Raw genomic sequence first — 10,657 nt, 5'->3', positions numbered from 1 at the left:
CCTACTATCCGATTCTCCTATGCAGCGGGGAAGGGTACTATTCACTCTTTCCTCAGCTAAAATTCCGGTGCTTGTATGATGTCTACCAGTGGTGAGAAAGTGTGTATATGAGGGGGTAACTGTGAGTGAGTATGTGTTGTGTGTGTGAGAGAGAAAAGCACATGCAAGTGCAAACGTAAGTTCGAGTTAGTGCATGTGTTTTAGGCTCCACAAGCCAAGAGGGATATGAAGAACTTAGAGGAGAACAAAAGAAAACAATGGCAAGAAAGAAAGGTTAGGAAAAATTCAAATTCACTGGCGCCAGAATAGGGTGAGTTGAGTCAACAGGTACTGACTTGCAGGAGTGGGTAACCCTGTGACCTCTCGATCCCCCCCCCCCCCCCCCCCCCCCCCCCCCCCCCCCAACCCCTTGCCTCTGTCACACTTAAGAGCAGACTGCTGCTATCTGGGCTGGGTTAGGATCTGTTCTGCTGAGAGGTGGAGGGATGAAGGCTGACTTCTGACGGCATTGCCAGGCTGGGAGATTCTGTGCTGTGGCAGCCCAGGAGCAGTACAGGTTAGAACCTCAGCTCTCAACTTGGCCTTTGGTGCTCTGAATCAGAATGACCTCAAGGTTCCTCACTCCCTTCTTCCTCCTTCCAGAACCAGCAGTCATCGTCAGCTCCAACCTCGCAGGAGAGAAGCAGCAACCCTGCGCCCCGCAGGCAGCAGGCGTTTGTGGCCCCGCTCTCCCAAGCCCCCTACGCCTTCCAGCACGGCAGCCCGCTACACTCGACGGGGCACCCACACCTGGCCCCCGCCCCTGCTCACCTGCCGAGCCAGCCTCACCTGTATACGTATGCTGCCCCCACCTCTGCTGCTGCATTAGGCTCCACCAGCTCCATTGCTCATCTCTTCTCCCCCCAGGGCTCCTCAAGGCATGCCGCAGCCTATACCGCCCACCCGAGCACTCTGGTGCATCAGGTCCCCGTCAGTGTTGGGCCCAGCCTTCTCACTTCTGCCAGTGTGGCCCCTGCTCAGTACCAACACCAGTTTGCCACCCAGTCCTACATTGGGTCTTCCCGAGGCTCAACCATTTACACTGGATACCCACTGAGTCCTACCAAGATCAGCCAGTATTCCTATTTGTAGTTGGTGAGCAGAGGGAGGGAGGTGTCATGGCTGCCTGTTCCTGGCCCAGAATCTTTAGTAACAGGCTATGATGAGCTCCTCCCTTACCCCCTCTTGAAACTCCTTAGCCAGCAACTTGTTCTGCAGGGGCCCACTGAAGCAGAAGGGTTTTCTCTGGGGAAACCTGTCTTCGTGTTGACTGCATTGTTGTAGTCTCCCAAAGTCTGCCCTATTTTTAAATTCTTTATTTTTGTGACAGCATTTTTGGTATTTGGAAGAGTTCAGATGCCCATCTTCTGCAGTTACCAAGGAAGAGAGATCATTCTGAAGTTACCCTTTGAAAAATATTTTCTCTCTGACTTGATTTCTATAAATGTTTTTAAAATGAGTGAAGCCCCTCTTTATTTTACTTTGTTTTATTGTAATTGCTGGTCAGAGGAAAAATGCTGATAGAAGGACTTGAAATCTGGTAACAAGTGAGAAAAGAGAAATCGATACTTTGTACTCGTTTGAAAACCAAGACTCACTTGCCTGTTTTAAGAGCAGCGCACCCAAGTCTGCATTTGACTATCAGGCATTTCTCCTCAAAATTTTACCTTTCTTTATGGGACATTAGACTTAACAGCGTTTCAGTTTTGTTTTCATGTCACATTAAACGTACTGGGCAATTGTTACTTTTGCAAAACTGGTTATATACGACTCTCTGTGTTACTGTTGGGATTCTCTCAGTTGCTCCTGTGTTTATTTTAAAGTGTGTTAAAAAGGCAGCTCACCATTTGCTGGTAACTTAGTGTGAGAGAATCCATACCTACCGTGAAAGCACTAGGTGTTCTTTTTAAATGAAGTACCATGCATTCTTCTTAAGTTATTTTTTAAAAGTCCTTCTCTCTCTGATTCAGCTTACATGTTATTATTGGAAAAGCCATTACGGTGGTTATTATTGTATGGTGGTGATTGTCTTATTATATGCAAAATCTCTTTGTATTATGCGAGACTGGTATTGATGAGCTTTGCCTAAAGGTTGTTGGCATCGGTGAGCTTTGCCTAAAGATTAACATGAATTTTCAATAATACACCTCTCTCTCTTTGCCTCATCTCTCCCTTCTGTTCTATGTGATTTATTTGGGGAGAAAGCTAAAGAATATGAAACCAGATAAGAACGTTGTGTATAGCTTTTATACTTTAAAGTAGCTTCCTTTGTATGCCAGCAGCAAATTGAATGCTCTCTTATTAAGACTTATACAATAAGTGCATGTAGGAATTGCAAAAAATATTTTAAAAATTTATTACTGAATTTAAAAATATTTTAGAAGTTTTGTAATGGTGGTGTTTTAATATTTTGCATAATTAAATATGTACATATTGATTAGAAAAATATAACAAGCAATTTTTCCTGCTAACCCAAAATGTCATTTGTAATCAAATGTGTAGTGATTACACTTGAATTGTGTATTTAGTGTGTATCTGATCCTCCAGTGTTACCCCGGAGATGGAATTGATGTCTCCATTGTATTTAAACCAAAATGAACTGATACTTGTTGGAATGTATGTGAACTAATTGCAATTATATTAGAGCATATTACTGTAGTGTTGAATGAGCAGGGGCATTGCCTGCAAGGAGAGGAGACCCTTGGAATTGTTTTGCACAGGTGTGTCTGGTGAGGAGTTGTTCAGTGTGTGTCTCTTCTTCCCTTTCTCCTCCTTCCCTTATTGTAGTGCCTTATATGATAATGTAGTGGTTCATAGAGTTTACAGTGAGCTTGCCTTAGGATGGACCAGCAAGCCCTTGTGGACCCTAAGCTGTTCACTGGGATTTATCAGAACAGGATTAGTAGCTGTGTCGTGTAAATGCATTGTTGTCCGTTTTCCTGCTGACATTGAAAAATAAAAACAGCAGCTTTTCTCCTTTACCACCACCTCTGCCCCTTTCCAATTTGGAATCTCAGCTGGGTTCTCACAGAAGCATTTTCCCCATGTGGTTCTCTCTCTCACGGTGCGTTTCCACCTTGCTTCTGGGGGAATTTGGGAAGCAGGTGAGAGGAGTCAAGCCAATATAAAAATATGTGGTTTTTTTCTTTTTTTCTTTTCTTTTCTTTTCTTTTCTTTTCTTTTCTTTTCTTTTCTTTTCTTTCAGAGTATGTGCAATCACTTTTAGAATGAGATTTTTTTTTTCCTTTTCCCATGTGGCAGTCCTTCCTGCAAATAGTTGACATTCCTAGTAAAATATTTGCTTGTTGAAAAAAACCTATAACAGATCTGTTTATACCAAAGAGCCTGTTGTATTGCTTACCATGTCCCCATACTACGAGGAGGAGTTTTGTGATGCCGCTGGTGACCGGGAACTCACAGAAAGGTTTCTGAGCCGGTGAAGAATATTAAGAAGGAACCAAAGCCTGTTCAGTCATCAGGCTGTTGAGGTTTCTTTTTAACAACTTGTACATTCTTGGGGCTGTGAAATTGTGCTTGTACTCTCAGCTCCTGCATGGATCTGGATCAAGTGGAGGGTCCTGGGGATGGGGATGTTTCCTGCCCATAAAAGATTTGGGGGAAGAAGGTTAACTCTGAGATGTAGAAGTGTTCCATCTGAATTGAAAATTTTGTACTGGAGGGCTAAGTCTAGGACTGGTTCCTTGTAGAGATGGTGTCAGGAGGTGCAGGATGGAGATGGGAGATTTCATGGAGCCTGGTCAGCAAGCTCTGTACCAGGCTGAGCACCGAGGAGCTGTCAAGGTATTTGGAGTTTCTTCATTGCGAAGAGTAAGGGCTTCCACGATGGGGCATAGTCAGTACAGCCTACCAGGAACATGTTGGTGTTTTCTACTTTCTCTTTTTTCTTTTTTCCTTTTGGTCATTCTGTTGAGCTGTGTTTGCGCCACTGTATTGGTGAAGATACCCAAGCAGTTTGTATAGTTTCCGTCACTCAGCGTTATACGGTTTTATGGTCAACGTGTGTGATCTCTGTTTCCTTTTTTGCCAAGCACACATTGATTTTCTTGCTCAAAGGCAGATCTGGTTTCTAGTAGAAACATGTTTTGTTCCTTAGCTTTCCTCTACAAGGGATAAGATTTGTTGTTTTTGTAACAAATGAGATGCAGGAAAAAAAAAAAAAAAAAACCACAAAACACTCCACTCCTGCCCCCCTGTCCAGTAAGTAGATACCAGTTAAGATACGAGTCTCATTAACTTCATGGGGAAAAGACAATAAATACCAATAACTTGTATGGTTATCTTAATCACCTTACTAGCTGTGTGTGTGGCTTTAAGAATTTTAGAAATTTTCAGCCTTAGTCTGCAAATTGGCATTTCAGATTTACCAAGATAAATGTCCATCTGTGTCTGCTGAATGTATATGTGCTCGATGTGGCTTTAGATTCTGTCCCTGGGGCTTATTAACATTGCCAGCCCTGACAGGGCGGGGGGAAGCCCTGTGAATTCGGTGAGCAGCCCGCCTGGGTTATAGCAGCCTAACTTCAGACCAGCATAAGGCTCTAAGTCCTTTCTGAACTTTGTATTTCCAGCTTCTCCCCTTCAGGGTGAGTGAGAGGGAAAGTGGGGACGGTCTAAGTACAGCCACTCTGGGCTCATCGGGACACTTGATCACTCCAGAGCTTTAATAGCTTCCAGGAGGGGATACTGCTGTCAGTGCTCAGCTCAGATACCAGCCCCAGGAATAAAAACTCCATTTCAAACAGTTCTGGCCATCCATCGTCCTCCACTAGAGGGGCTCAGCTCGACTGCCCTTAGCCAGGCAAGCACAGTAATGTGTGTTTTATTCAGCATTATTATGCAAAAACCCGCTGGTTAGGTTGGTTTGTTTTAGGATAGGAAATGAAATTGCCTCTCGGTGACAGGAATGGCCCAAGCCTGCTTCCTTATTTTGGTTTTTGGTTTTTGGGTTTTTTTTGTTTTTTGTTTTTTGTTTTAACTGATGGATGGTGCAGCATGTCTACATGGTCGTTTGTTGCTAAACTTTATATAATGTGTGGTTTTGATTCAGCTTGAAAAATAATCTCACTACATGTAGCAGTACATTATATGTACATTATATGTAATGTTAGTATTTCTGCTTTGAATCCTTGATATTGCAATGGAATTCCAACTTTATTAAATGTATTTGATATGCTAGTTATTGTGTGCGATTTAAACTTTTTTTGCTTTCTCCCTTTTCTGGTTGTGCGCTTCCTTTTACAACAAGCCTCTAGAAACAGTTTCTGAGAATTATCGAGCTATGTTTGTAATGCAGATGTACTTAGGGAGTATGTAAAATAATCATTTTAACAAAAGAAATAGATATTTAAAATTTAATACTAACTACGGGAAAAGGGTCCATTGTGTAAAACATAGTTTATCTTTGGATTCAATGTTTGTCTTTGGTTTTACAAAGTAGCTTGTATTTTCAGTATTTTCTACATAATATGGTAAAACGTAGAGCAATTGCAATGCATCAATAAAATGGGTAAATTTTCTGATTCATGTGGCTGTTTTTGACTTCTGTTTAGAGGGGTGCAAAGGGGATGAACAGATGGCATCTTTGGAGTGGCTAAATGCGTTGCATCCGAACATGAGTGGCATGTTAGAGGCAAATCCATCTTTCGTACAAACCTCCACGATGGAGGCGAATCAGGGCTTGGCAGGAAACACTTTTCACAAATGGAGTGTCCAGGGCCCTAACTTAAGCTCGTCTGGTTCTGGCCCTTTGAAAGAGGCAGAAACTTCTGACACGGGATAATTAAACTTTGTTTCCTAGCGCGTTCCACCAGACATCTGAAGTATCATTGCTGGAGGTCAGAACACCACAAGAAGATGCTATTTTTCCCTCCTTTCAAGCTGCACTATTAGAAGCATAGTCCTTTTGGAGGAGGAGCCCTTCTGATGAGATCTGTCTTGATGCCAAAGTGAATAAAATTTGTCTAGATTTGTCTAGATTGATCACTGCAGGTCTCTGAATATATGCTGTACTCGTTTGATTTGTTTTGACACATGCGTTTCAGGCCACATCGACCCTAGGGTGGCCATTAATTAATTGTGGGGTCCTGTAGTCACGGTTGGGAGATAGAAATGAGACACATTTAGGGTTTTGGACCATAACCAAGAGAAATGATCAATAGGCTGTTCTCTCCCATTAGCAGGGAAGTCAGAATACATTTATTTTGATTTAGACTGCAACATCTAGATTTTTCAAAAAAAATTTTTTTCCTAAATAAATGAGCATAAAATGAGTGTGAACTCACTGAACATTCCCCAGTTTTGGTAAGAGAATATACCTGGAAACATTCAGGTAGAAAAGAAAGGCCCTGCTGTTGATCTCACTTCCAGATAATCAAGGATTAATTTGCTGACTTCTCAATGATCTGGGGTTTTTTTGTTGTTAGTTGTTTAAATCTCAGTGATATTCTCTTACTTAAGCTAAATGAGAGAGTTGGGATAACCCCTTGAGTAAGTGGGTAGTCTGTGGGTTAATCTGTGTTTAAAAAAAATTTTTTTTAATGTTTATTTATTTTTGAAAGACAGAGCGAGAGCAGGAGAAGGGCAGTGAGAGAGGGAGAGAGGAGCAGAGGATTTGGGGAGAATCTGAAGCAGACTCCAGGCTCTCAGCTGTCAGCGGGGCTCGAACTCATGAACTGTGAGATCATGACCTGAGCCAAAGTCAGATGTTTAACTGCGCCACCCAGGCACCCCTTAATCTGTGTTTTAATTATGAACACCCCTGTAAATTCAATCCGCTTGGCTTGCTTTGTGGAAAAATTTCCACAGGAGGTGAGGTCTAAGCCATGGTTTCCCTAGAATCCCGTGATGACACCAGGTGCTTATCACAAGATGGCGCCAATGAGCTATAGAAGAAGGTGGACAAGACTTGACCACTGTGATCTTTTTCCCCCCACCTCTTCCCCTCCAACCTCATCTCCCCTGCTCCCAGCTTCCACTGAAAAGGCAGAAAACAATCCATGCTATTATCGCTGGGCAAGGAAAAGATTAATGAAGGATGTTTCTTAAGAAGCCAGCACTGGAAGGAAGCAGGCATTCTGGAGCAGAAACAGAGTTTGCCGAGTGTACTCTGGGACCCCTGCCTCCTGCTGCTAGCTCCTTTTACTGGGTGACTGCTCACAAGGCCTCTGCCCTGGGGTTTCATCTCCTTCCCCTCTCCTGGGGAGCCTACAGCCTAGGCGGGAGGTGGTTAAGGCTTCTGGCTGCTCTACCATAGGGCCATCTGTGTTTGATCAATCCAGGCAGAGAGGAGGGGGTGGGGGAGGTAAAGAGACTGTGAAAGCATTCCAGAGTAGTGAGAGAGATCCGAGATCCAGAAAGGGAGAAGGGACCGCCCCCACCCCGCCTCCGAAGCTGACCGGCGGGCTTGAGTGGAACAGGCACAGGACTGCACGCTCCTTCTCCTGCTGCCATGGGGCCCTGCACGCCTCTCCTCATCTTGTTCCTTTTGTCACAGCTGCGACCCCTTCAAGGACAGCAGCACCACCTTGTGGAGTACATGGAACGCCGACTAGCCGCCTTAGAGGTGAGTGACTCCTTTCTCTCCTGGGCCGGGCAGGAAGGACGCCACATCTGTTGAGTCACCCTGTGTGTTGCGGATCTGGGGATGACAAGATGGGGCTCTGGAAGAAGCTACAGAAAACTCTTACCTTTTAATAAGAATATCCTTGCAATTGCAAGCCCTCCTCCTTCCCCATGTCCACAGAGCAATTCCAAAGCAAATAGGCCTTTGTGTCTTACCCTGGGATTAGATGGAATACAAGGGGGGTGGGGGGCGGGTGGAGAATATAAGGAAATGGGAGCTAGCATTGTGGGAAAGCGTCTCAGGACAAGCTGATGGTTCTGTGAAAGTTGGAAGTTCCCAGAGAATCTGCAGCTCCCTGTCTTTTAAACAGTTTGAAGTCTCTGGTGTTCCCAAGTTGAAGTCTGTTGATTCCCGAGGGGAGAACTGCACAGTGGAGCAGAGACCCCTTCCCGCCCTCACGCACTTAGGCCGCCCCAGAGGCTCAGATGACTCAGTGGCGCTGCTCACAGAGAACATGGGCTGGAGGACACGAAGCGGGGGTAGGGGCCTAGGTGATCTGAGCCGGGCGTTTTGCACATTTAGCATCTCTGAACATCTGGTTTCCTTTCTGTGGGGGTTGCAAGGGAATTGATGCCTGGCTGAGTTTGTGCCTTTTCCCGTTCCTCTCTCCCTGGTCGGGCCTCTCCCTGCCTGGGAGTTGTAATCCCTCAGCCTCTCGTCTGGCCTCCATCCCTGCAGGAACGGCTGGCCCAGTGCCAGGACCAAAGTAGCCGGCATGCTGCTGAGCTGAGGGACTTCAAGAACAAAATGCTGCCGCTGCTGGAGGTGGCCGAGAAGGAGCGAGAGGCGCTCAGAACTGAGGCTGACACCATCTCGGGGAGAGTGGACCGGCTAGAGCGGGAGGTTGACTACCTGGAGACCCAGAACCCAGCGCTACCCTGTGTGGAGGTTGATGAGAAAGTGACCGGAGGCCCTGGGATCAAAGGCAAGGGCAGAAGAAACGAGAAGTACGATATGCTGACAGGTAAGCGGTCCAAAAGCAGGCCCCTAACACTCTCAGAACCTGTATGTTTCCTTGTTGCTTCCCCTTTTCTCTCCTTGTCCCCCAGTCCGCTTTGGCGCTATCTTCTGGAATCTGCTTTAGGGAAGTCTCTACAATGACAGGTCCATTGCAAGAGTTTCTGGGGACCCAGGCCTCGGTGGCTCCCTTTTTCCTGTCCTCCGTAAGAGTGGAGGCATCCACTGGCAAATGCCCACTGTCCTCCAGATGGCCCCACCCCGGGGTGTTCCTACAATGGGCCTCTAACTCTTGCCTGTATTTCCTTGCCCTGTGCTTTTCTCCTTCCAGACTGTGGCTACACAATCTCTCAGGTGAGATCAATGAAGATCCTGAAGCGGTTCGGTGGCCCTGCTGGTCTGTGGACCAAGGATCCAATGGGGCCAACAGAGAGGATCTACGTGTTAGATGGGACACAGAACGACACGGCCTTCGTCTTCCCGAGGCTGCGGGACTTCACCCTTGCCATGGCCGCCCGGAAAGCTTCCCGGGTCCGGGTGCCCTTCCCCTGGGTAGGCACGGGGCAGCTGGTCTATGGTGGCTTTCTTTATTATGCCCGGAGGCCTCCCGGAGGACCCGGAGGGGGAGGGGAGTTGGAGAACACTTTGCAGCTCATCAAATTCCATCTGGCAAACCGAACGGTGGTGGACAGCTCAGTATTCCCGGCGGAGGGTTTGATCCCCCCGTATGGGCTGACAGCGGACACGTACATTGACCTGGCAGCTGACGAGGAGGGCCTCTGGGCTGTCTATGCCACTCGGGAAGATGACAGGCACTTGTGTCTGGCCAAGTTGGACCCACAGACGCTGGACACAGAGCAGCAGTGGGACACCCCGTGCCCCAGGGAGAATGCCGAGGCCGCCTTCGTCATCTGTGGGACCCTATACGTTGTCTATAACACCCGCCCTGCCAGCCGGGCCCGCATCCAGTGCTCCTTTGATGCCAGTGGCACGCTGACCCCTGAAAGGGCGGCACTCCCTTATTTCCCCCGCCGATACGGTGCCCACGCCAGTCTCCGCTATAACCCCCGGGAGCGCCAGCTCTACGCCTGGGACGACGGCTACCAGATTGTCTATAAGCTGGAGATGAGAAAGAAAGAGGAAGAAGTCTGAGGACCTAGCTTTGGGGTTTGAATCTCTCTCACCTCCACACATTTATATCCCCACACCATTTCCTACTTCTCATTCTCCAGATGTGGGCAAGTTGTGGTTCCGAGCCCATATTGGCAGCCAATGGAAGCCAGATTCTCACAGCCCCTTCGTTTCCTGTGGGACTTTAGATCTTGAGAAATCCTTTCAGAGCTAAAAGAGAGAAGACCCTAAGCGTTCGCTCCTCTCCTGCCTTACGTCAATGAATTTCGGACCAGAGACCACAAAGACCCAGAGCTCTGACCCTTGTATGGGGGCCACCCCAGCAAATGAGCCAAAAAGTATTTCTTGCCTCAGTGTGAGTCCGGGCACGTGGGGTGGGGTGGGGTGGGGGGAAGGTGGTTGGGAGGGTGGGCAGAGTTCTGGGAGGAGATTTTTCAACTCTGCCCTGCCTCCCTTCTCCCCTTAGCGCCCTGGAGAACACGACTTTCTCCACGTCGTTTTGTATTGCAACATTTTGCATTAAAAGGCACATCCACTGCTCCCTGCCTGCGTGTGTTTGGCGGTAGCCCTCAGATCAAGTTTCTCCCCATGACCCTCCATTTTCCTCCTCCACCCCATTGCCACTCCTTAAGCCACAGTAGGGACTTGGCTGGGCTTCCTTGCTGAGGGAGAGGGGACTTCTCCAGTTACAGATTTTACTGTGAGGCGCCTGGGGAAGCACAGAATCCCGCCACTTGAGGAGGCTGGGCGAGAGGCTTCTCTCCACACCCACCTCTGATCCACGGCGGCCCCTCCCAGAGCCCAGAGCCACTCTTGGTGCCACACCCCTGGCCGAGAGACTGAGGCCCGGCGGACAGAGCTTCTAATTCTTCTAGTTCTTTCAGAGGT

The 10,657-nt window shown here is 47.3% G+C and overlaps 2 protein-coding genes across 7 annotated transcripts in view; both read left to right on the top strand.

The window, feature by feature from the left end:
• The window catches only part of HIPK1 (homeodomain interacting protein kinase 1), a 50,795-nt gene extending 46,524 nt beyond the window's left edge, over positions 1 to 4,271 (top strand). For 4 of the 5 annotated variants that reach the window (XM_049616523.1, XM_049616525.1, XM_049616522.1 and 1 more), the window contains exon 16: positions 643 to 4,271. In XM_049616523.1, coding sequence (XP_049472480.1) covers positions 643 to 1,131 — 489 coding nt within the window. In that variant the 3' untranslated portion in view covers positions 1,132 to 4,271. Of the gene's footprint in view, positions 1 to 204; positions 557 to 642 lie in introns of all 5 variants that reach the window. The other variant, XR_007454640.1, reaches the window with a different exon arrangement.
• A 105-nt stretch (positions 4,272 to 4,376) lies between these two features.
• OLFML3 (olfactomedin like 3) lies at positions 4,377 to 10,309 on the top strand. Of its 2 annotated transcripts, none has more exons than XM_049616531.1 (3): positions 4,377 to 7,621; positions 8,360 to 8,645; positions 8,970 to 10,309. In XM_049616531.1, the coding sequence occupies exons 1-3, from the start codon at positions 7,508 to 7,510 to the stop codon at positions 9,788 to 9,790; spliced, it is 1,221 nt and encodes a 406-aa protein (XP_049472488.1). In that variant the 5' UTR covers positions 4,377 to 7,507; the 3' UTR covers positions 9,791 to 10,309. The 2 variants fall into 2 exon arrangements, with proteins under 2 accessions (XP_049472488.1, XP_049472489.1); XM_049616532.1 differs by lacking the exon at positions 4,377 to 7,621 and adding an exon at positions 7,628 to 8,160.
• The last annotated feature ends 348 nt before the right edge of the window (positions 10,310 to 10,657 follow it).

The sequence above is a fragment of the Panthera uncia genome (genome assembly GCF_023721935.1).
Source record: "Panthera uncia isolate 11264 chromosome C1 unlocalized genomic scaffold, Puncia_PCG_1.0 HiC_scaffold_4, whole genome shotgun sequence".
NCBI lineage: Eukaryota > Metazoa > Chordata > Mammalia > Carnivora > Felidae > Panthera > Panthera uncia.
Note: the sequence above shows the minus strand (reverse complement) of the source record. Positions and strands in the feature narration are given on the sequence as shown.

Coding starts and splice junctions, on each gene's coding strand:
- OLFML3 (XM_049616531.1), top strand. CDS start 7,508: ATGGGGCCCTGCACGCCTCTCCTCATCTTGTTCCTTTTGTCACAGCTG. Junction 7,622..8,359: donor GCCGACTAGCCGCCTTAGAG/GTGAGTGACTCC, acceptor CCATCCCTGCAG/GAACGGCTGGCCCAGTGCCA. Junction 8,646..8,969: donor GAAGTACGATATGCTGACAG/GTAAGCGGTCCA, acceptor TTCTCCTTCCAG/ACTGTGGCTACACAATCTCT.